The 25,266-nt window shown below is 42.8% G+C and overlaps 3 protein-coding genes across 3 annotated transcripts; all 3 read right to left on the reverse strand.

Moving 5' to 3' along the window:
* Nucleotides 1-1,936: 1,936 nt before the first annotated feature.
* On the reverse strand, nucleotides 1,937-3,824 carry txnl4a (thioredoxin-like 4A). Its single transcript, XM_061664900.1, has 4 exons — nucleotides 3,703-3,824; nucleotides 3,304-3,485; nucleotides 2,373-2,476; nucleotides 1,937-2,281 (listed from the first exon to the last, which is right to left on the reverse strand). The coding sequence occupies exons 2-4, from the start codon at nucleotides 3,454-3,456 to the stop codon at nucleotides 2,110-2,112; spliced, it is 429 nt and encodes a 142-aa protein (XP_061520884.1). The 5' UTR covers nucleotides 3,457-3,485; nucleotides 3,703-3,824; the 3' UTR covers nucleotides 1,937-2,109.
* Nucleotides 3,825-4,370: 546 nt separating this feature from the next.
* On the reverse strand, nucleotides 4,371-14,384 carry LOC133395965 (E3 ubiquitin-protein ligase ZNRF2-like). The gene is made up of 4 exons (XM_061665315.1): nucleotides 13,568-14,384; nucleotides 11,635-11,730; nucleotides 8,517-8,622; nucleotides 4,371-5,217 (listed from the first exon to the last, which is right to left on the reverse strand). The coding sequence occupies exons 1-4, from the start codon at nucleotides 13,893-13,895 to the stop codon at nucleotides 5,160-5,162; spliced, it is 588 nt and encodes a 195-aa protein (XP_061521299.1). The 5' UTR covers nucleotides 13,896-14,384; the 3' UTR covers nucleotides 4,371-5,159.
* Nucleotides 14,385-15,779: 1,395 nt separating this feature from the next.
* On the reverse strand, nucleotides 15,780-25,085 carry mturn (maturin, neural progenitor differentiation regulator homolog (Xenopus)). Its single transcript, XM_061664799.1, has 3 exons — nucleotides 24,668-25,085; nucleotides 18,713-18,835; nucleotides 15,780-17,040 (listed from the first exon to the last, which is right to left on the reverse strand). Exons 1-3 carry the CDS (start codon nucleotides 24,824-24,826, stop codon nucleotides 16,933-16,935), a joined length of 390 nt encoding a protein of 129 aa, XP_061520783.1. The 5' UTR covers nucleotides 24,827-25,085; the 3' UTR covers nucleotides 15,780-16,932.
* Nucleotides 25,086-25,266: the final 181 nt, after the last annotated feature.

Here is a 25,266-nt window from a genome sequence, read left to right on the forward strand (position 1 = left end):
AAGTTAGGCAGAGCTACCTAAAAAACCTACTCAAGTAGAGTATCAAAGTATTTTTACTTGGTTACTTCCCACCACGGAAATAGACATCTCACGGTGGTGCAGATTGGGAGAATGACACCCCTTTGAAAAGAGAGAGACGCAAATCCGTTTAGTCACAGTACCCCGAGTGGAGTGAAAGGCAGACGAGAGGCGTGTTAAGCCGACTGCTAAATGTGTCACTGAGAATGGAAAGAATGAGGTTTGCTTCAGCATTTTATCTCTTCGAAACATCTTTTTAATCTCTTCCGACCTTTAGGCAACACAAAGCCACCGAGAGCCCCCCACAATCTTAGATTTGGATTCATCTCTCGTCATCCCTCCGCTGTGTCTCCCAATCAGCTTCCTTTGAAAGTATGAGGGACAACATATGGGGCTCGATATTGTTCCCTGGTGTGTGCCTGAAATTATATAATGTGAGAGAGATGGTGGTGATTATTTGGCTATGTTGAAGGAGGAGTAAAGTTGCCTCTTTGGATTGTTGGTAGACTATACCCCAGAAAAAATGTTGGTTATACAATATTAGTTGCACACCCATTTTCATGGCAAATCCTCAAAATTATCATTAAATTTTGATGCCATGCTCCACCTGTAGGTAACAAAGGTTGGTAATCAATAAGTCATTCCAGTGTATGCATACAAGTATAGATAGAGATGTCATGTATTAAAAATAAGAGGAAATAAAAGGCATTATTATGTGTCACTGCTGATAGAAGGATGCTTGGGGGGTGGGGGGGTGTTTTGGCAACTACTCTGTCTCCCCTCCCCCCTATGTTTGGTTTAGTATTCAACTATAGAGGCATGGCAACATGTCTCCCCCCTTGGGTGCCCCTCCTCACAGTTTTACAACACCCCTCTTGGTTGTGATCCGCTATCAGTAGAAAACAGATCACCGATTACCATGGTTTTAGCATTTGGACTCTGGAGTCCACATAAAGACTGCATGCACATTAGGGTGTCATGAGACATAAGTAGATGTGCCATGGGAAATTGGCCGAAAATGTATTTAGTTCCTACAAATATTGTAGCTTCGTTCATCTATTTATGCCAGTGACATACGATGATAGGCAGAATAATTAAATGCTCTTTCACTAGATGGCCACTAGATGTGCCACCACAACAATGCATGTTGATGCCCAATGGGCCCAGTAGTATACAGTATACCGTGTACATGGGGGGAGGCTGCAGTCATAGACAAATGCATGCCAAACCTTTGTAGGCTAATGTAGGTGGAAAGGACAAGAGGGGCCCACAGGGGGTGTAAATAGGGATGCAGCGGTGGAGTTAATTTCCGGGGGGAAAAAATGTCAATGTCAAATGTCAATCTATGCTGGTGACCAGTCCGGGGAGTACCCCGCCTCGGGCCCAAAAGTCAGCTAGGATAGGCTCCAGCTCACCTCTGACCCTAATGGGCATGACCTTACAGAAAGTGGATGGATATTTAAGGCTTATATATGATATACAGGGGTGCATAGTGGGGGGGGGGAATGTCTTTTGGGAGAGTGGGGTCCCCCACATCAATGTCACTTATTGAAAATATATATTTATTAATAAATGGTGGCGCTGATACTACCAGAACCTATGGAAAGAAGAATGACCATAAAATTAAATTGACCGCAAAAGAAAATATCACGCTTTTTTTTTTTAATGATGTAGAACTATTGGTTATCAAGAAATCATTTTTTTTTAATGACGATGCAATACGGAAAGCATGGGCAACAGGTCACCACTTTGGCGCCATCTCGTGGAATATTTGCAACATTGCACTGATTTTCAGTGACAACGAACGTGAGTAACAAGTCAAAAGTAAAAAGCTAACTTCTGAGTATTAAAATAATTTGAATGCTTATGCGTAATTAACGCATAAAAAGACAGCACAAAACAATAACACATTTTCCCATTGATATCTGACTTTATTTTGACAAATGATTCCTTGATGATTGTTGAGCACCAAGAAACAAGTCCTTTGAGTGGAACTAAATGGAAAAACTTGATGAAACACAACAAAACAGAAGTTTAAAAATAGCAACCAAGTGAGTAAAAAAATATGACCAAAATGTCAATAAAATGAAATCAATATCTGTATTTTGTGGAGTAATCCTTGGGCGACACCACCAGACCTCGTCCTTTTCTTGCTCCCCGGTATACAGTCTCGACAATGTCTATCATCTCCTGCTTGTCCTCCATTGTCCAGTTGATCTTGTTATTGTTGCCAGTGCCCAAATCAATCATGATGTGCTTGTTTCTGGGGGTGGAAAAATGTTGACAGTAATTTTGAGACAGGGAGGAGTTTTAATACATTTATTTAAATAACATCAAATGATTAGGTGCTTTACCTGAAAAAGAACATGACAGTGCAGGGGTCGTACAACTCATACATCTTGTTGAAGTCGGGCACTTCTGTAATGTCCACCAGGTAGATGACGGCAAAGTTTTTCACCTAGTAGAGCACTAAAGTGGATTAGTGGAGAAAAATTAAGCCCCCCCCCCTAACAGTTCTCTGTGACACACTCGACTTCTAGAATTGCTGAAATTAGCTTGTTTTTAGAGGGCAGACCTGTCTCGAGCAACTGACTAACTGTTACCATGGTGACAGGAGGTGGAACTAGGGAGTTGCGAGTCATTGAGCAGCTTCTACTTTCTGAAGTAGAACCTAGTTTGTAGGTGGAAAAGAGAGTGTAAAGCGGGGAATACATTCCAGACTCACCCACAATTGGTAAAAATATTCACTATAAAAGTAGTTTTATCCATCCCAGACATGTAAACACGCTTTTTAAAGTTATCCTGCACGACTGTTCTCCAAATAAGGGCCAAAGCGAAGCGTGCTGGCTTCAAGCTGTTAATTTGTCCCTACCAGTGGAGGTTTAACTGGAAAACAGCGCATACAGTAATTATAAACCTTCGTACTGCTATTTTAACACACATGGAGCAGCAAGGCATACAAACAGCATAAAACAAAACTCACATGCATATAATATTATTCTCTCTGCTCTGCCGGCACAATGACTATGACTGGAGCTTTGTCTGGGGCCTTCTCTGCCTTTTCTTCTTGCCCTAATTACACCGCATCTCGTCCAGTATGACGTGGCATATTGCGGCACAACACTGACAGTTCACAACTGAAAATACAAGCACTTCAAAAGTCAATTGTCCATCATATGGCCCCTTTAAAATCTACAAACGTCCTATTGGACATGTTTTATTTACCTATGTCGCGCGAGCCGATGCTAAGGCAACACAAGAGTTTTACTAAAAGACTCCACGAACCTTTTCGGCGATGCTGTACAGAACCTCGTCCATTTTCATACACGTCGGGTCCCAGTCGTGTCCGAAGCGGATGACGAGCACTCGGTCCTCTTCGGACAGAATGGCTTGGTCGACCTGCCAGCCATTGTGGAGATGCGGTAGCATGTACGACATTTTCAAAAGTCGCCGTCGAACCCCCGCTCCTGAAATTGACAACAATATTGGTTGGATCCTACATATTTATAATTTTATTTTGCGTTCGTTTTGAAATTAGCAATGATGTGAAGGAAAGCGAGGTTATTGTGGCGATGTTAGCCCAATTGCTAATAAGCGCTCAGGACTACCTTTAGAAATACTGGTTTAAAACACAAAAAGCTGATCAACCGACTGTTTAAAATACTTTCAAAGTGAGACACCTACCTTAGTATATTGGCAAAATTTGTTATTCGGCGAAACGAGTGGTTTAAAGAAGCTAAATGAAGCGTGTTTACTACTATTCCAGACTAGCCTTTTGACGAGAACGGTGCTGTTGGGTTGTGACATCATCAACACGCGACGGTATCGCACGACGCTGACGTCAGTCGTTTTAATTCAACGCCGTGGACACAGAAAACAAGAGCATAGGGATAACAGGCGTGAAACTGTAATAACGTATTCACATTTCGAAATGATACAACAAAAACAATAGCGAGAAACGTCATAGATCCATAAGTGGCGCCAAACTGAGTGTCTGCCCGGCAGTGTCCTTAAAAATCTTTGTGGTGGGCTTTACCTCTCAAATTTGATGCATTTGGTGTCAATGAGTTGTTGAATGTGATTGGCATGTGTGCATGGAGTCAATGTAAGCATGGTGTTTTGCGCTGCCAAATAGGGAGGATACAAATTTCCTCTTTGGTTTGGTCAGACAATATTTATGACACTGAGTGGTGATACATTCAATGAGGTCCCCAGACACCCAGAGCAAAATATGAACCTTATTATTGTGGAGCAATACTTTATATAAGTATGTCTTTTTGAAGCGTTTTTTTTTTTTTTTTTTACTTGATAGCACATTAAGGGTTTTATTGCTTGAAATCCACATCCTATGCTGTAGAGACACAATGACAAAACATTTATTTTCTTGTGCAATTCATTACAGTACAAATAGAAATGACACTGAACAAAGAGCCAAAGGTTATAGGAAACTTTCCAGTCTATGACATAGCAGCATATTATGACACTCCTTTTCAAAGAGCGTACGAATCACCATTAAAAGATATGTCCGAGCCTATCGTCAAGTCCACTCTCTACATGCTACACAATTGCATGGATGTGGTTCAGAACAGCTGAGCGATTACCTTTTTCATGTTAAGACTATTTGGTCTATGACACATTTGTTTTAATATTGGAAAATAATAAACTACTGCCATCAACGCTAATCATCCCTTAAAGCTGATATAGGCATCTTGTATTCTGTATGGCTGTTTTTTTTGTTTTGTTTTGTTTTGTTTTTTCACATTACAGCCGGGACAGAACAGGCAATGATAACAACCAGAAAAATTTCTATTGAAATGTCACATTAGTCTCCCATCCCAACACAGTTCCTTCCACCGGATCCCAGTTTTTAGGGAAAGGCTCCAGCCAGCAGAGGGCCCGATGAACATTCACTTTGGAGACGCAAGCGGACTCCGCCAGTAGTTTCCCTCGCACATTCCACAACACACCGAACAAAAATAAAATAAAATCCATCGATGTCTCTCCTGCGAGGCAGCACGAATAATCCGCTACACAATCATGTTTTACAATCCCTGATGAGCACTTAAACATAATTACAACACTGGAACGTACAGTGTTAAAAATAAGGTCGGACAGAGTAGAATGATTCGCTGTACTCGTTGCTAGTTGGAGGGGTGTTCCGGACACGAGCGATTCACCTCAAACCACTCGTCTATACACCTGGAAACAAAAAAAGAAGAATTACATGGAAGTTTGAATTAAAGATGACACATTTCACTTTATGTTTATTCATGTTTATTATCCATACACATATAGTATGTTCCAGTACAATAATATCCTCACAATAATTGTCTATATGAAATATGAACTATTTTTAACCTGTCCCACATTGATAAATGGATGCTTCAGATTTAGTTAATGTTTCAGAGAAAAGGGAAAGTGTATTTGCATTTGCTAAATTGCAGGTACATGTTTCTGCGGGAAACTGCAAATGTGATGGTAACACAAACAGCTGTCAGGATCGTTTCAAGCTCCCTCTTAAACTGTTACCACTGGCCCATTAAAACAATACATACATGGCACGTGCAGTTTTTGGATTCCTACAATTACCAACGTTTTCCTTGATTTAACACACACTGGTAAATCTAAAATCCAATTTAGAAGACATGGGTCAAATTTGACCCAGAACAGTCTTTGTGTACTTGCTTAGTAGCACCTGTACAAAAGAATGCCATTTTAAAATATTTTAATTTATATGCATATTGGGTCACTTGACTAAAAGTAATCAAATTTCAGGGTTTAAAAAAATATATATATATATATTTAGGGTATTTTTATTCCTGTTAAATGTGTCAAGTTTGACACAAACAAAATACAGGATTAGCGGTTTGGAATGTGAATGTTTTCTTAAGCACTGACTCAATGTTTGCTTGCCAAGGGAAATAATAGTTTTCTTTTAATATGTGCCATCGCTTACAGCTATTGGAAAACAGGTCGGTCCAAAGTTAAATAGTTGTAGAGAAGGATATTTTTGAAATGACTGACTGAACTCTAAATTGACGGTCATATGGGGGAAGTATTTGTCAGCACTGCGCACTAGAGGTTAGCACCTCTGCCTCACAGTTCTGGGGTTTGTGGTTCGAATCTCAGTGCAGGATGTTCTCCCTGTGGTTGCATGGGTTTTCTCCAGGTAAACTGATTTCTTCCAACAATCTGAAAACATGATGTCTCTAAATTGTCCATAGGTGTGAATGTGACTGAACGGTTGCTTGTCTATATGTGCCCTGCGATTGGCTGGCCACCAGTCCAGGGTGTACCCAGCCTCTCACCAAATGCCGGCTGGGATAAGCTCTAGCTCACCGACGACCCTAATGAGTACAAGCGCTATAGAAAATGGGTGGATGGAATCATAATTAGAATTATTTGAATCATTATTTTGGAATGTATTTCACATCTTCCATTTCTGAAGTCCATATGTAGTCCACGCTGAGCAAGACTAAAGAGCTGTCAAATGATGTCTACGGCTGGAATGAGTTACAAAATCAGCAGCAAAAGGGATGGTGAGAACGGAACAACCACGGACACCATTGTAACGTGGAAAACGATGGTCATTGACGGCCCTTAATCTGGAGCTCCACGCGATATTTTGCCTCGTGGAGTGAGGATGATTATGTCAAAGGTAAGGGAGCAGCCTCAAAGTAGACATCAGAAACTATTTAATGATCTGAAATAGGCGTGCGCTGTTGTATATGTGGTAGGCGGCATAAATATGGCCTACTGTATATTGAATCTGAGTTTACCAATCAATCGCGATGCCGCTTGTCGGGGTCGTGTCTGCCTCAATATGAAAATGGTTTCAAGCACGTCTGACGTATGTACGTCTCTATCAAACATTCCCCCATCGTCCCTGCTTTCCTGGCTGCTCGGCACCTACCGAAGGGATGCTAGGTGCCAAGCGAACTTGCGCCGTACTGGCCACAAGCTGTGGCTCCTTTCTTCTAAATCACAAATCCTCGCCTCTATAGCGGCGAATAAGATACACTCCTGACAAGTATCATTATTATTAAAGGAGGATGAGGAGTAACTAACTGAGCATGTAACACATCGAGCAAGAACAGAGAAGACGACAGAGATAACTGCTACGATAATGTGAAATAGTAGCAAAACACTCGTGCTTACAGCGTAATCAACTATGAACAGCAAATTAGCAGGTTAATTAACAAGGGCATGGAGATAAAATAATGCAACAGCTACTTCAAAAATTGGAAATGAATCTGTACATTACTGCATACGTCAGCCAGGAGGAGGAGCCTATAAGGTCAAAAGTATATTAATATATGAAATATTGAGAATATCAGGAATGTTATTTGTTTGTTTGCACCATAGAGTGCCAAGTTTTAAATTTGAGTTTGGTCTGCACAATACATGTTCGAAATTTAGAAAATTTAATAGTTGTTATTTTATTTGTATTTTTTATCAATTTAGCTTTGCTAAGGAGTTATACAATCTATTCAGAAAGACTTGCATAATAATATTTGCAGTTACATATAAATCACAATAAACCCCCATTACGGTGAGGGGATTAAATTTATACCGTGATATGAATTTTATGCGGCGGCACGGTGACCGACTGGTTAGAGCGTCAGCCTCACAGTTCTGAGGACCCGGGTTCAATCCCCGGCCCCGCCTGTGTGGAGTTTGCATGTTCTCCCTGTGCCTGCGTGGGTTTTCTCCGGGCACTCCGGTTTCCTCCCACATCCCAAAAACATGCATTCATTGGAGACTCTAAATTGCTCGTAGGCATGACTGTGAGTGCGAATGGTTGTTTGTTTGTATGTGCCCTGCGATTGGCTGGCAACCAGTTCAGGGTGTACCCCGCCTCCTGCCCGATGACAGCTGGGATAGGCTCTAGCACGCCCGCGACCCTAGTGAGAAGAAGCGGCTCAGAAAATGGATGGATGGATGAATTTTATGCCATATCGCTACCCTTAATCTGAAGACAATCAGAACCTCTGTCACCAAGAAAATAGTTGATAACGTAACGGATGGAAGTCACATGTTCAGGCCTGCCTTAAGTTTGCCAGTGAACATCTAAATTATTCCGCAGAGGCTTGAAAGAAAGTGGTTAGATGAAACCAGAGCTTCTTGGCATCAATTGGACCTGCTGTGTTTGGAGGATGAACAAATCTTGAGTATGGCCCAGAGAAGACCATCCCCACAGTCAAGCATGGAGGTGGAAATGTTATGTTTGGGGGTCAAGGCGACTTCACAGAGCCCTGTACTGTCAAGTACTGGATGAAAACCGCCTTTCCTCATCAAGAACACTGAAGATGAGTCTTAGATGGATCTTCCAGCATGACAATGACCCAAAATATACAAATTTTGTTTATATATAAACCTAGGAGTGGCTCAAGAAAAAGCATATTAAGGTGGCCTACTCAGTCTCCAGACCTCACCCCAATAGAAACCTGTTAAGGGAGTTCAAACTTCGAGTTGTGGCAATTGTGTGAGTAAATTACCCTTTATGGTAGATACAGAGGCAGGGGAGTCTGGCAATGGTGTCGCCTTGCTCCAGCTCCTCTAAGCAGATGGCACATTCCCCAGAATCTCTGGACAGGATGTCCTCTGAAATGGAAAAACAAATAAAAAATACACAATCTTAGTATCAAATGTCAGATGAGTTACTGGAACTTGCATATTTGTAAACTGTAATAGAATTTCCATAGAAGCATCCTATAGAGAAAAAAAATCATTAATTGAACCATGTAGCGTCCTTCGCTATATTTTTAGCAGCGACAGGCCCACGTGTCAATACCGGGCTTGGGTGTAACGTGGCTGACTGGTAGCAATGTCATGCATGTATAGAAGATCTAACCTTGCATAGAGATAATAGCATCTTCATGGATGAAGAGAGGGATAAAGTGGATGTATGATGCATTGTTGATTTCCATTATGCATAGTGATGGTCATGAACAAGTGGCGGAGGAGCAATCACATAATTATATGATGCGTGTGATCATGTGCCAGTAGACTGAACTGGCGTTGGACTTTCTTAACTCTGATTTCAAGTCGTTTTGTTAATTTCAATTGCACACAGGAGTTATCATGAATAACTCTCAAGTGGAGCGATCCCATTAATTATAAGCACGGCCATGCACATGCGCCCGTGTATTTCAAGTAATTTACTTACGATGTTGGCGCATGCATTCTATGCCTGTATGCATATGACTGTGTATTTCTAGTACAACCCCAATTCCAATGAAGTTGGGAAGTTGTGTTAAACATAAATAAAAACAGAATACAATGATTTGCAAATCATGTTCAACCTATATTTAATTGAATACACTACAACGACAAGATATTTAATGTTCAAACTGATAAACTTTGTTTTTAGCAAATAATCATTAACTTGGAATTTTATGGCTGCAACACGTTCCAAAAAAGCTGGGACAGGTGGCAAAAAAGACTGAGAAAGTTGAGGAATGCTCATCAAACACCTGTTTGGAAAATCCCACAGGTGAACAGGCTAATTGGGGACAGGTGGTCATTCACAAGCAAAGATGGGGCGAGGTTCACCTCTTTGTGAACAAGAGAAAATAGTCAAACAGTTTAAGGACAACGTTCCTCAACGTACAATTGCAAGGAATTTAGGGATTTCATCATCTACGGTCCATATCTTCAAAAGGTTCAAAGAATCTGGAGAAATCACTCCATGTGAGCGGCAAGGCCGAAAACCAAACACTCAGGAACACTTCAGAAAACCAATGTCAGTAAATACAGTTCGGCGCTACATCCGTAAGTGCAACTTGAAACTCTACTATGCAAAGTAAAAGCCATTTATCAACAACACCCGGCTTCTCTGGGCCAAGCTCATCTAAGATGGACTGATGCAAAGTGGAAAAGTGTTCTGTGGTCCGACGAGTCCACATTTCAAATTGTTTTTGGAAATTGTGGACGTCTTGTCCTCCGGGCCAAAGAGGAAAAGAACCATCCGGACTGTTATGGACGCAAAGTTCAAAAGCCAACATCTGTGATGGTATGGGGCTGTATTAGTGCCAATGGCATGGGTAACTTACACATCTGTGAAGGCACCATGAATGCTGAAAGGTATTATACAGGTTTTGGAGAAACATATGCTGCCATCCAAGCAACGTCTTTTTCATGGACATCCCTGCTTATTCCAGCAAGAGAATGCCAAACCACATTATGCACGTGATACAACAGCATGGCTTTGGAGTAAAAGAGTGCGGGTACTAGACTGGCCTCTGTCTCCCATTGAAAATATGTGGCGCATTATGAAGCGTAAAATTCGACAACGGAGACCCCGGACTGTTGAACAGCTGAAGCTGTACATCAAGCAAGCATGGGAAAGAATTCCACCTACAAAGCTTCAACAATTAGTGTCCTCAGTTCCCAAACGTTCATTGAATGATGTTAAAAGAAAAGGTGATGTAACACAGTGGTAAACATGACCCTGTCCCAGCTTTTTTGGAACGTGATGCAGCCATAAAATTCTAAGTTAATGATTATTTGCTAAAAACAATCAAGTTTATCAGTTTGAACATTAAATATCTTCTCTTTCTAGTGTATTCAATTAAATATAGGTTGATCATGATTTGCAAATCATTGTATTCTGTTTTTATTTATGTTTAACACAACGTCCCAACTTCATAGGAATTGGGGTTGCAGATGTATCTATTTATATTATACAACGTGACTGTTATCATTAATGACTGGCATGGAGTGATCACATTACAGTAACTGTATGACAACTGCGCATTGCCTAGCATGAGTATGCCCTAAGACACTACCATAGAAAGTAGCTGAATACAAGTACACTATGTGCAATATTCACTTAAGGTCTGTTTATTTCTACATACTTACAGTACATCATAAAGCCCGTAAGCAGGTACGGTGTTAAAACAGCAAACTCCCACGATATGGGGGTTCATCATTTGCACTGTATCACAGTGCAAATGATGAGTGTTAAGACTGTTTTTTTTTGTTTTTTTTTGTTAAATGGGTTTTTACAGTGCACGGGTGATTCTGAATTTAGAGTTGGGTGCCTTCAGTGCCGTACCCCGTTGTGCCACAACAAACTGGGCAGCAGCACTTAGTTCTACTGGAAGAGATGCAACGTAATTAAGAGATTAAGAGTGAAAAGAAAGCGGAGGCTCCGTCAGTGTAACACAGCACAGTGCAACCCAGCTATACGCGTGGGCCGTGGACCGAGCCCGATTGCAAATAGCGAAAATCTGCCAATAATTGACGCTCCTTATAATTGCCCTGAAACAAAAAATCTTTATAAAGAAAAACAAATTAAGCGGTGGTTTTCTGCAAATAAGTGAGGATAGATCTATGGCACAGCGCATTAGATGTTAGCATTCAGCTAGCAGACATCTGTTAGACAAAATGATATGGCTTGGTTGACATTTTGGTGTTTTAGTATACAATGTTTTACATGCCACTTTTACAGTAAACTTTTAAAAACTGCATTTACATAAGTATAATGTGTTTATATCGCAGATTTTTATCCATCGTGAGTGGGTCTTGCACAAGGACCCCGATAAACGGGATTTCACTTCATGCACCAGCAGGTGACATGTAGTCATAAAAGCATAATGGTGTCAATCTTACTGTTGTAGGTGAGGCGCGATTTGCTGAAACACATGAGCAGATGTTTCTCTATATCATCCGACGCCATGAACTTGGAACACACGGGACAGTGGAAACCTGGGGAGGAGACGAACAAAAAGAGAGGAAGATGAAGAGGACCAAGATGTGGCAGGTACACGACTCAACACATACTTCTGGAAACTGTGACTAGTTTAGCATGCTGTGTAAACCGTGCACTTTTTGACTCGATTATCTGTAGCCATTTTGTTCATTTCAGTTGTGCAAGGTCATAATGTACTTCACAACACATTCTTCTGGAAAAACACTCCATGTGACTGAATGGTTTAGTGTTTAATCAAGTCATAATTTGAAGCTCATATACGTGGATTTGGAGCAGCTTCTCAGCCAGATTAACCGGGCAAGCGTCCACTAGCTAGAGTATGATGAAATGGCCTCCATTGCATCATAAGTGCACCATGTGTCCACGGGGGAGGCCAGGAAAGAGGAACAGGACGTGACAGAAGACCTGCTGGTCATTAATGATTGGACTTCCTGGTGAGGGAAATCACCACCACGGGGGGGGGGCATACCAGGAGAAGTCAGAATAAGGAAATGACATGGAAACACTATAAAAGCTTTGTTTCAGTTATATGATATGGGTATAAGTGAGATAATGACAGTTTTGATTAAATTCTGTTTTGTCTCGTTTAGGACACGCCCCACCAGGAAGTGTATGTTTGTGTGTGTGCGGCGCGTGCAAATGTGTAACCAGCAGGCAGTTCTTATCTGCTGACCTACATTATGCACTCTTCCCTCTCGCGCTCGCCGTGAAAAACAGGCCGGTTTTGCAAGACGGTTAAAGAGTGGGGAGGGGAGGGAAGGAGGAAGACTCTTAAAGCAAAACAGCCACCTGTGGCTGCAGTCACATGGCGACGGCTGTTATACTGTAAGTGCCATACGCCCCAGTGGAAAAATACAAGTAAAGCAAGTAAACCTGTGTTAAAAAACGCATTTGCTAAGCTCACATTCACTTTGTTAGGACACACGCATGGTAAAGTTAGGCCACGCTGGAGGTGGCGTGTTCTTCAGAGGGGAACAATGGATAGGCCAATAGCAGGTGGTGGTGGGAAACATGCAGCACATGGGCTATGTGCGGCCCCGTGAGGCATTCCATCTGGTCTGCTGTTCTATAAACAAATAAAGCCTTCAACTTCTATTTCAAAAAATAAAACAAAAACTCAAATCATAACAAATTTTGATCACCCGCCTCGAAAAGTTTATTTTCCATTTCTTGGTCGGGCCAGGGCTGCTGTTGTGTGTGTAGAAGGTTTGCAGGCACTAAAGGACCCTAGTGTGTTTTATTTTTATTATATATTTTTTTTTTTTACTTGAAAAAATTTGCAATTTTGCAATCTTGCTTGTCCTCATTCGGGATATGGTGCCTATCCCAGCGGACTTTGGGCAGATATGCAGGGGACACCTGGGACTGGTCGCCCAGCCAATAACAGGGCACATCTAGACAAACAACATTCACTCTCACATTTACACAAATGGACAATTTTTAATCTAAGAAGCATGTTTTGTTTTAAATGAATGCAATGTACGTTTCTTTTGAATACATGGAGAAAACCCACAGGAACGCCCGAGCTTGGATTCACTCCCAGAACTGTGAGGCCGATGCGTTCAGACCCACAACAAATAAATGCTCATCTATTTATTTTCTATTGCGCCTCTCCATTTTGGGTCATGGGTGAGCTTTTGCAGCACAGTACACCCTGAAATGGTCACCAAGCACATGTAGACAAACAACCGTTCACAATCACGTTCACACCAATGGACAATATATTCGCATTTACTTGCGCAGTGCTGCCAGACATGAAAAAAATGTGACCCCTAACTTGTCATAATGCGCATGAATTCACTTTGACCTCGAGCAACCTGATCTTGAGCTTACCTGTCAGCAGGCGGGGGGACAGATGAGCCGGTAGGGACCCTATTAGCAGCCTGTGGCCCTCGGGGGTCAGCTGGCCTTCGTCGTCACCATCTGTGCCGTCCAGACTTTGATTGAGAGCGTGAGAGCCCGGCCTGCCCCCTGCCGGTATGCTGAGGCCAGAGCTAGTGGGGCCCCCGCCCGTGTATCTGATCCGGGGCCCCTCTGGTCCATTGGTGTACCTGAAACCAGCGAACCTTTCCCCTCCGCCGGAATTCCCGGACGGCAGATCGGAGCTGGAATATGCCCGGGTTCTGCCGTCGTACGCGGAATTGCTTTGTTTGGCCCCCATGCTGTTTTTTGTTTGTTTGTTTTTTCCCCTATTGTTTTTGTGATCAGGGGCGAAGCTCGTCAAGCTCTTGAGTGCGGCTTAACACATGCTTACCGTCCTGACGACGTGACAGCAACAAAGGAGACGCAAGTCAAAGCGACATTGTAGCGTCGAGACAACATCTTAAAGTTCCATTGTCGTGCGTAAAAGTGCGGACTGGCTCACACGCAACTTTAATTTCCCAAACGACCGTTTTTGTTTGTTGTTGTTGTTTTTTTGTTGTTGTTGTTTTGAGGGGTTAGTTTGACAGAGCCCTTCGTTCGTTAACCCCCGTAATAAAACAAAGGTGCAATAAATGATAGAATCTCTTCAGCTGGAAGCCATCCGTCGATCCTCCTCCGGCGTGCAAACGTATGATTAAGAGTTGACAGGCGTCCCGCGTAGTTCAAGTTTGTTTTTGTTCTCGACTGTGGATCTTCTGGAGAGAAAAATAAAAGCAGGGATTGCCATCCTCCTCCCACCGGAAGCGTCTGTCAAGAGGAGAGTTTGTTGCCTTCAAAGTAAAAGCTAATGAGCGACTCCCCTCTCTCAAATAACCATTCGAGTTAAGATTTATCCTTTTTATGTTACATTTACGAGTTATAAGCAATATGCTTCCATTTTCTATTTATAAAGCAGTGTACTCGCTTACTTAAACCGCAATTGCCTTTTATTCTGAAGGCCACATTCATAGTCCCTCGTTTCCGACCCGTACCTGATTTACCAGTCGAGCGCTTGCGTCACGTCGCTCGTGACGTCACACCCAGTGAGTCCTGCTGCCTGTTGTTGGCTCAGGATTTGTTGCCAGTCAATCGCAGGGCACATGCAGATATACACCCATTAATTTTCACATTTACACTTATGGACAATATATTTATATTTACTTGCGAATCCTTTGTTGCAATAACTGCATCACCACAAGTCAATCAACAGACTCACCTTCACCTCTTTGGGCAATTTGGAGTCTTAAATAAATCTAACGTTCATGTTTTTGGAATGTGGGATTAAGCCGCAGTAGCCACGCAAGCACGAGAAGAAGATGCATACTCGACTCAGACCCAGAACCTGTTGACTGTGAGGCAGATGCGGTAACAACTCGTTCACTGTGATCAAATCAAAACACATTCAGAAAAAGTGGCAATTTAGTGATTGCTGTGGTCCTGACCAAATGGATTAAAAATCAACCCACAAAATAATTTCTTGATTTATTATACATTATTTTTCCATTACAGGTTCGGGCCATGGCGCCTGGTGTGTGTGCGTGAGAAAGGATTTCTGATGCTCAAGGACATAAAAGGAAAAAAAAAAAAACAATCTTGCAACGACTGTGACCCTGACGAAACGGAAGACAATGTGTGTGTGTGTGTGTGTGTGTGTGTGTGTGTGTGCGCCTGTGTGGGTGTGTGCGCCCATGTGTGTGTGTAGCTTTCCCAGCACCTGAGGACCCAAAAGTGTGTGTTTTTACCAACTTGAAAAACTGGCAATTTTGCGACAGCAAAAAATCGACCCCCTGAAAATTGTTACTTTGTTGGCATTTCTGGATCGTACCAGGACCATGTTTTTGTGTGTTGAGGGTTTCCCGGTGATCGAGGACATGCGTTTTTTTTTTGTTTTTGTTTTTTAAACAACCTGAAAAATTAGCAGTTTTGCGACAGTAAAAAGAACAGAACAACGAAATGGATCAACATTGACCCCCTCGGCAAATTCCTTTTTTTGCCTTTTCTGTCTGATTGGTGGCCCTGGTGTGTGTGGACATTTTCCTGGTGCTCGAGAAAGTCATTTCTACAAACTTGAAAAATGAAGCGATTTTGAAAAGCGGAAGAAAATCAACCCCTCTGAAATAGACACAACAACCAAAAAGTGGGTTCACACCCTTTATTGGAACAATTGCACACACACATACACGCTTTCACGTGCGTCTCGGGGACAAACGCAATAAAGATACACTGCATGAGGAACATTGGAAGAGGCCTAGAATGACACAAACACAGGCTAAAGATGAACCATCTCTGTGGTGAAGGCGGTGGTGGGTGGCAGCGTGGCTCCAAGCGCCAAATAGCAACAGAAATCAGATTTACACTGTTGTAAAAAAAGAGGTGTACAACCAGAGTCCCTTTCTGTGCCTCTACGTACAATACAGTGTAAATGCTTATGTACTGTACCTGTGATTGTTGGAGGTAACGTTGTACCTTTTCCAGGACCAAATATGTACATACTACCCCTATAATGAGTGTACGCTGCCATTTGGGTATGCATTTTATTAAAGTACGCCTAAGTGAAACGTATGTGAACGGCTTGTGCTGGGAGAGGCAAGGCAACAACTAGGAAGACCACATTTAAGAGATAGAGAAGATAAACGAGGGTGTCATGTGACACTGGAACCAGGAAGAGCGAACTCTGCAGCACAGGGCCTTTTGTTGTGACAGTCACAAGATAGCAAAAGGATGGAAAAAAAAAATGTCCATGTACGGTGATGTAATACGAGTAATTCTCCATGCCCCTCGTGATAAGGAAATGCGTAAAATGCTTTTTTGCGATCACAGTCAAAACACTTGAGATTCGCCTAATACCACAAATGGAAAAATCTGCCTCGCCTCATCTCGTATTTTTTTCCCACCCATCCGTTCTCCTCCCTGGTGTTTGCATGTTGTCACCGGGCGAGCGTAGAAAGTGGGTTAACGGTCACATTCGTCTCCCGGGAAGTAGTGCGTGTTGCCGTAACCGATGCCATGCCGTGGAACGTTAACCAAAAACAGTGAAAGATTATGAAACTTGCGCGGTGGCGTAGGTCCCATAGCCCTGTTATGTTTCTGTGTATGGGGTGGGGGGGGGGGGGGGGGGGGGCGCATTTAGAAAGCAAAGCAACATTCAAGAACATGGTGGTGCATTTTCTTAGTAAGTTGGCCCTGTGTGTGTGTGTGTGTGTGTGTATCAGTAGTGAGGCCCCCAGGACCTCTGGCCAGCTTCCTCCCTCCTCTCTGGTGTGTGTGTGTGGGGTGTGGGGTGTGGGGGGTGCTTGTCACTGCTGGCTGACCCCCATCTGCTGGTGGTCAGGCCCCGGCTCGCCCTCCACGTCGGCGTGGTAGTGCTCAAACGTCTCGTCTTCTATGTCAGGGAGCCCCAGCAGCTAGCGGGAGGAGACGGAAAACATTGAGTTTGAACACTCTTGGGAGTGTATGGCTTGTGCGTGCGTCAGTATAGCCCCAATACTCAGTGCTTTGCAGCCTTTTTAATTAGTTGAGTAAAGCGGTAGGAGTAAGTCACATACAGTATGTTCAATTCTCAACTTACCGTGGCAAAAGTCAAGTCGAGTCCTGACGAAATGTCAAGCAAGTCAAGTGATTACTTTGATCAAGTGATTATAAATCAAGTCATACAGTCTTGCTCGGTTACAACATATTCACACATTAGCCACTTTGCACTGTATTTGTAGTCTTCATATAGTCTATTGCAGTGATTCTCAATCTTAACATCTAAATAAATACTTAGCTCGCCAAGTACAACCAAGATTACAATATTACAGTAGCGTAGTCGGTCTTAAGTATTCATCAAAAAAAAAAGAAACAGGTTTTATTCCCACAAAGTATCTTTATTAGCATTGTAAGCCACTGCAAAATTATGCACAGGCTAAGAAAATTGAAAAAAAAAAAAAACTGTACTTAAAGGCTTAAAGGGGAGTTTCAGCATGACCTGAAAGTAGTACATGAGGAGAATTATCTTTGGAAAAAAAATCTGCCCTTCCTGTCTCCATCTTTTTTTCTTTTTAATAAACACGTGTAAAAACAACCAATCAGAAACAGAAGGCATTACTGACGGGGTGTCAATCATTCCCCATGACTTTGTGCTGGTATTCTGTTACCCGTTACGTTGGGCTTGAGGAGGTTTGCTAAAACTATGATAGAATGTCCACCTCCGGTTGGCAACAATAGTTAAAAAGCAGTATTGGACACATCCGGAGACAAAATAAGGATGAACAGCCTTTCAGAGGTAGAGGGGCCAAAGGCAGCACAGAGAATTCAGAGCTGGTGCAAAATTATTATTTCTGTTCGGCAGGTAAATTTACCACCTTTTTTTTTTCTGTACATTCCCAAAAGATAAAACTTCAAACCGATAACATTTAGTGTTACAGTAACACTCCGTAACGAATAACATCGCAGCCGTGGCTAACGTGGGCTTGTTTACAGCGCACGTCGAGTGCAAGTCAGGGCGGGCGTAGCTTTGGTCAGAGACGCAAGGGTGGAGGCATTAGTGAAGTGAGGCTAAGTTCAAATCTTGCTAGCAGTTTTATAACTGCAAACTCCCCCTTTCAATAATGATTCGATTAAAATGGATTGCACGTAAATGAATGTTTAAAAACAGATCTGAAAGATTAAATCCAAATGTATTGAACTTAAAAGTTAAATGCAATTAAACTGTACTTATGCAGTAATTCTCTCGCATACCACACTTGGAAAATCAATTGTCTATTACTTTATTGTCTTCTCAATGAAACGCATAAAAGGCATGAAGCGTCGTTAATGTTTGACCAGCTATCGGTGAGCTTAACTATGAAGTTAACATAGCTTACCTGTCTTTGTGGGTTTTATAGTGACTGATGAAGTTAGTTGTCATAGTTGTTGTGTCTCTCACCTTTCAAGCCAGAGGATACGCATTCAAAACATTTAACTCAAAACTGAGCAGGTCTATGAGTAATTCAGGGTTGTTTATCTATTCCAGTGTTGAGAGAGACGCCAACACAGCATTCAGAGGTCACTGTGTATGTGGGAGTGTGTGTTAAAAAGCAACATTGTTTATCTTACAGGCCTGAAGGACGTGAAGACCTTCTGCAGCACCTCCAGCAGGGTCTTCTTGCCACAGGACGAGATGTAATCCTGAGCCAGCTGTAAGAATGGTAGGCAGTCCTCGCTCTCGCTCCACACATGCTGTACAAACACAAAATTCATTATAAACATAAAAAAAATATATATTCAGGAGGCGAAGTCAGCTATCTGGCTCCAGTTTGCGGCCTAAGCATTTTCCTGGGTCGGGGCCAACGCAACCGAAGGAAAGTAGAACAGAGCAATCAGACCAGATAAAGGTGTGGACTGAGCACAAATAAGATAATTATCATCGGAATGGGAAAACTGAGCAAAAAATGGTGAATCCCCCATATGAAACTCAAGCTTTGATGCAGTGCAATAGATGGCCTCGGTTTAAAAAAAAAAAAAAGCTTAGCAATTTAGCATCACTCACTGGGGCCTATTGTGGTAAATCCTTGAGTTCCTCCAGTGGCAGTTTCTGGCATGTGCATTATGTGTGGTCACACATGGCAACATTGCTAGGCGGTGGCAGTGCAACCCCCCCCCCCCCCCCACAAACGAAAAAAAATGGTATTGGTGATGTGGATGTATGACCTTGCACCCTCTCGTGGAGTCTCCCTTTTTAGAAGAGATGCAGGGTGATGGACCATCCCTCAGTAAGTAATCTGAAGTGAAGCACTGAACAACTTTTGAATCAACTAACATCAGTGAATCAGTACAGTAAAAATAACTGCCGTGGCATTTCCATGGAGGTTTGTGTCAATTGGTGCAACTTGTGTCAAGGAATAATTTTTTTTTTTACTTTCCAGAGGGCGCTACACGATAATTATTTTTTTTTTGGGGGGGGGGGGTCGTGTTCATGACCCCTAAGATTTTCACATGTTCACCAGGAACACCAGGATACACATGCTTGCAAAAATGTAGTTTTCAGGCATGCTGAAGCGCCCCAAAAGGCAATAAACCAGCGATTCTAAGAGGGCCAGAGTAAAATGACCGATTCTGTCACCCTAAAGCAGGGGTGTCAAACTCATTTTTGTCGCCGGCCATATTGTAGTTACGGTTTCCCTCAGCGGGCCGTTATGACTGTGAAACCATAAAAATCTTTAATCGCCTCATCATATTTACACACGAAATTTATGAACTCGTTTTGGAATCAGAAATCAAGGGTAATGGGTTTTTCAACTATTGTTCATGTTTGGTAACACATAAATGCTTGCAGTATCTCAACATTATCCATCCATCCATTTTCTGAGCCGCTAATCGTCACAAGGGTTGCGGGAGTGCTGGAGCCTATACCAGCTATCTTCGGGCAGGAGGCGCGGTACACCCTGAACTGGTTGCCAGCCAATCGCAGTGCACATACAAACAAACAACCACCCGCACTCACATTCACACCGACGGGCAATTTAGCAGAAAGCGGAGTGCCCGGAGAAAACCCACATAGGCACGGGGAGAACATGCAAACTCCACACAGGCGGGGCTGGGGATTGAACCCCGGTCCTCAGTGGACCGTCTGTGAGGCAGATGCTCGAACCAGTCATCCACCGTGCCGCCTCAACATTATCATTTATGATATATGACTATTTGAAATTTCGGTGCAGATTTGAAGAAGAATCATGACAGTTGACACACATGATTTGCCTTCGCGGGCCACATAAAATCCAGTGGCGGGCCGGATCTGGCGTTGAGTTTGACACCTGTGCCCTAAATGAATAGACTGATCACTGTTTTAAAGCAATTTGACCACAAGGGATTAGGAGGTGCTATTAGGAAATTATAATATCTCCACACTTTTTCCTCGGGTCCATAATCAAACTGTGTTGGCTGACTTCCCAAGCTGCTGAGAGAGCTCTTTGTCCTGAAGCATTTGCATGTATATGGCCAATAAAAGTGTGTTGAATGACGGTAATATGTCATCAGGTCCACTTCCTCATTACAGCGCAGAAAATGAAAACTAATTTATGCACTTATTAGGGAGAACACCATTGGCTCTACTTGCTTTTTAGTGTTGTTTAACTGGAGTCCAAAGGCCATAGAGTTACAGATTTACAAGATTGGTCAAAACAGTTGGTCCAAAAATGATTGTTTATGGACTAAAAATAATTTATCTTTGTTCATCTATCTATGCCAGCAGTGTATAACGACAGGTAGAACAATTAAATGCTCTTAATTATTTAACCAACCAACTAAGCAAATAACCTGTGAAGCCACCTGTTCCCATTTATACAACATAATAATTGTGTTCAACTAAACAGGCGCGGATTTTCCACTAATTACATTTGTGAGCAAATTGTGATGAGATCGTCATTATTTCAGTATATATACTGTACTTTTTGTTTTGTTGGTGTCAATCAAGACCATTACAATAGCTGTATCAAATATTAGTCCTTTCCACAAAAAAAAAAAGCGGAATCACTGTGGATTTTTAAAATTTTTTTTTTTAGATAAATGTATTTGGGGGCCTCAGTGTGCCCGAAAACTCACCAAGCTCCCCGAAAATCACTCAGCGTCCTGCAAAGTTAGGAAAATTTTGCCCCCGACACCAGTTTTACCCATCAACAAAAACTTCACTGGATATGTCTTTCATCCCAGAATGCATTCGCAAAAATGTCTAAATAGCTGAAAGGTGGTGATTGAATAAAACAACAAAGGGAGCTGATTTGAATATGTTATCACATTGTTTATTATGTTAAAGGACACCCAAAGTGTTTGTTTTTAATCAGCATCTCCACCTTGTGTCAGATACACCCTGGTGTGGGAGTAATGCGAAGAGATGGCCGACAATGTTAATGTCGCGGTGGGTTGACGCTGATCCCTTGTGCAAACCGTGCTTGAACAAGGCAGCGAAAGCCTCGATTTGAATCACTATTGAGAAGTGAAACATCTACAAGGTTAGATGTGGTATCATATGACTTATTTGAATGGGAGTGCGCTTTGTGTTGCAGCGTCCTCTAGTGCGCTGTTTCCTAACCTTTATTAAACCAAGGCACATATTTTACATGAGAAAATTCTAACAACACACCACCAAACAAAAAAAGGTGCAGAAGGTACATACTAAAAGAATGATGTGTCCTCAATTTACTCCCACATTTACTTACGAAGTGTGGAATCTGGACCTGTTTAGTTGAACAAAAAGTTATTCTGTTGTACACGCATACACAGGTTAATTGTACCTTCTGACATCTAGTAGAAGAGCATTTAATTGTTTTGCTCGTCACTATACATCGCTGGCATAAAAAATGACCAATGATAACATTTTTTTAAATAAATAAATAATAGTTTTCAACTAACATTGCTGCATCATGTTTTTTCCCCCCATTCTTTTGTACTGTAGCCCTTGAAGGCATTTTTAGTGCGAAATGTTTGGTTGATTGGGAGTGCTTGGTGCTAAAGAGTTCCATCGAGACAGTGATTGTAGCTGAAGTGTGTGTCTGTGTGTGTGTGTGTGCGCGCGCGCATGCATGGGCCTGCAGCGATTGGCTTGTGTTATATGAGAATGCGGCGTTACACTGCAAACTAGAGCAGGAGAAAAAGACGATTAAGGGAGAGATGGATGGATGCAGTGAGATAATAAAATCTCATCGTAATGTAGTCACTTCTTGCATACAGTACTGCAAGACAGCTCCCTGACCACAACGTTAGGTACACCTGCACGCATCTTCATGCTGAGTATCATGCGTGTGTAAGAGAATAGGCCATTTGATTGACTTGTCAATTTTTTAATCAGCTTACCTGTTTAAATGAAAAAAAAGAAAATTTTTATCATCTTTTTGTTGACTGAAACTTCAAAAATTCAAAATATGGCGGCAGAGAAGAAGGCTAATTTCATCATTCAAGGCATTCACACTGTTTTCTCAATTGCTCCGCCTTGGTCAAATCACATGTAAGGGGTTGTTTACCAATACTTGTGACATCATGGTGACTTATCCTATAGCTGTTTCTAAGTAATTTAGCTCTATTAGAGGGACTACATATTTGAAACAACATCCATCCATCCATCCATCCATTTTCTGAGCCGCTTCTCCTCACTAGGGTCACGGGCGTGCTGGAGCCTATCCCAGCTGTCATCGGGCAGGAGGCAGGGGTACGCCCTGAACTGGCTTGCCAGCCAATCGCAGAGCACATACAAACAAACAACCATTCGCACTCACAGTCACACCTACGGGCAATTTTAAGAGTCTCCAATTAATGCATGTTTTTGGGATGTGGGAGGAAACCGGAGTGCCCGGAGAAAACCCACGCAGGCACGGGGAGAACATGCAAACTCCACACAGGTGGGCCCGGGAATTGAACCCGGGTCCTCAGAACTGTGAGGCTGACGCTCTAACCAGTCGTTCACCGTGCCGCCTGAAACAACATTGAAATCTATAAAAAATAAATAACAAAATAAAGGTTTTGATTTCGATTGGATTTGGCTGTACCTAATGTTGTGTCCTGGTAAGATGGATGCTCTTTTATACTCTGTCACCACAACCCACTGGGTTGCCACACAAGGCCTCTTTCTCTGTCAACATAGAGGTCTGTATATACTGGATAATGGCGACCGCTGTGTCATTGCGTGTGTTATCAAGTGCGGAGGGCCTCATGGGTCATCTCCATCTGGCCCCTGTCATTATGAAAGCTGGGTCGGGTTGAGAGGGAGGGGAGCGACAGAGAGAAGGCAGGTCTGCAACAGCACTGATATGATGATGATGGATGATGATGATACTGATATGTGGTCATCTGTGAACATTCAAGTGTTTTTGACCAGTGTTTTTGGCGGCCGGACCAATAGAGGGCACTAGGGCGCCGTCCCCACCATCGACACATTACCTTGAATCAGACGTGAAAAAATGTCGGGCCAAAAACTCCCATTTCTAAATTTGGACAATTTCCTATTTTTACACAAATTGATAATATTGGTCAGTCCACATGTTGGCATGTTCTTTTTTTTTTTTTTTTTACAAATGACTGACCAGTCTAAAGTGTTGCAAATGGCTTGCTCTCCTGGACAAAACAATGTGAATGGGTCAACAAACATGCCGTTTTTGTGATTTTGCTGAAAAGTGATGGTTTTGTAGATGCAAGGTTTCCGCCAGCGATTAAATTTTTTTAGATGAGTAGGATGAAAATTGTGTCGTTAATGAACAGTCAAGTTGTTTTATTTATCTGTGTTGTATGATTGGTGCCGGCGTTCCGCCCTGGGGCGCAAAAAAGCGTTACCCATAGACTGTCGTTAAAAGTTGATTTACGTTGGACCGGCCTCCCGCCTGGGGTCGACGTCACGTCCGTCTGCCATAAAGTAGCTTCGGCTGATTGACGGGTCGAGCCAGGGGGGTTGGAGACAGTCGGATATGGATACAAAATGGAGGAAGATGAATAAAAAAATAAAAAAAAATCAGTGAAGTCACTTAAGACAGCACCTTTTGAGAAGAGAATATCATGAGAAGTTTGATGTGAAAGAGCAGCGAACCTGTTTCGCTGAGCAAATAATCAGCAGTCAATACACCTTTGTCCAGGACTTGCTATAGCAACAAGGCTCGCCTATCTGCATGTAGCGAGGCCTTATGCCTTATTCTGCTTTCCCCGTATCTCCCTTTTCAAACGTCAGGATTTGACCCAGCATTGAATAAGACACATATGACTGATGTATATATTAACTCCACCAGCCGCCACTGTTATGTGACTGGCCTTTTCTGCCCGGCATCAACCTTGGAGATGATGGTGCAAGTCTGCGTTGCTGCATGATTGCATAATATGACACTGCAGCGACCGGAATGTGACTAGTAATGCATCATAATCCAACCAGGGGGTGCTTTATATGAGGGGGTGGGGTGTGTGGGTACATGACATCATCTATTCCTTCCTCCGTGTCCATGGGGACCCCGCCTATGTTAGAACCCACACACACACGCGCGCGCACACGCAGCATGTATAGTATATGTTTATAGAGAGAGGAGGGACAGGCCCACTCACGAAAGTGTCGGTTCCGCCGGGGCACAGCACGTAGAAGGAGACGCCGGGCTCCGCGTAGAAGTCCAGCCGCCTCTCGTCGTCCTCCTCGGCGAAGATTAGCTCGAACGGGTTCCCCGAGCACCACTTCTCGGCCGCCTCCACCAGATGCTTGAACTCCATCCTCGGTTAGCCCCCTCTCGCTGCCTCGCTGCCTCCCTTCCTCCTTCTTCTTCTGCTTCTGCCTCCCCCCAAAAGGTGCTCCTCGATGCGGATGTTGAAGAGAGACAAAGAGGAGCCGAGCTGGTGGTCGCATCAGCAGCCCCCTTTCGGTCTGCGCATCTCCTCTTTAGAAAGACGTCAGTAGTAAGAGAGCGCCATTCCGCTCCGTTATGAAAGCAGTCCGGCGGGCGAGTGAGTGCATGATGCACACGCAAAGGGGGGACGCTGGAAAAAAAAAAGGAAAAAAAAAAAAAAAAAAAAAAACGCGCGATGACGAACGCTGAATCCAGGCAGGCGTCCATGTTGGAGCGTCCGGCTTTTTCCTCTGTGCGTGCTGCGCATTTTCCGTCATATTGAGCAGCAAAATACAAGAGCTTCAATAATGGAAGACGCCACTTGAT

Source organism: Phycodurus eques, chromosome 20 (assembly GCF_024500275.1).
Source record: "Phycodurus eques isolate BA_2022a chromosome 20, UOR_Pequ_1.1, whole genome shotgun sequence".
Classification (NCBI taxonomy): domain Eukaryota; kingdom Metazoa; phylum Chordata; class Actinopteri; order Syngnathiformes; family Syngnathidae; genus Phycodurus; species Phycodurus eques.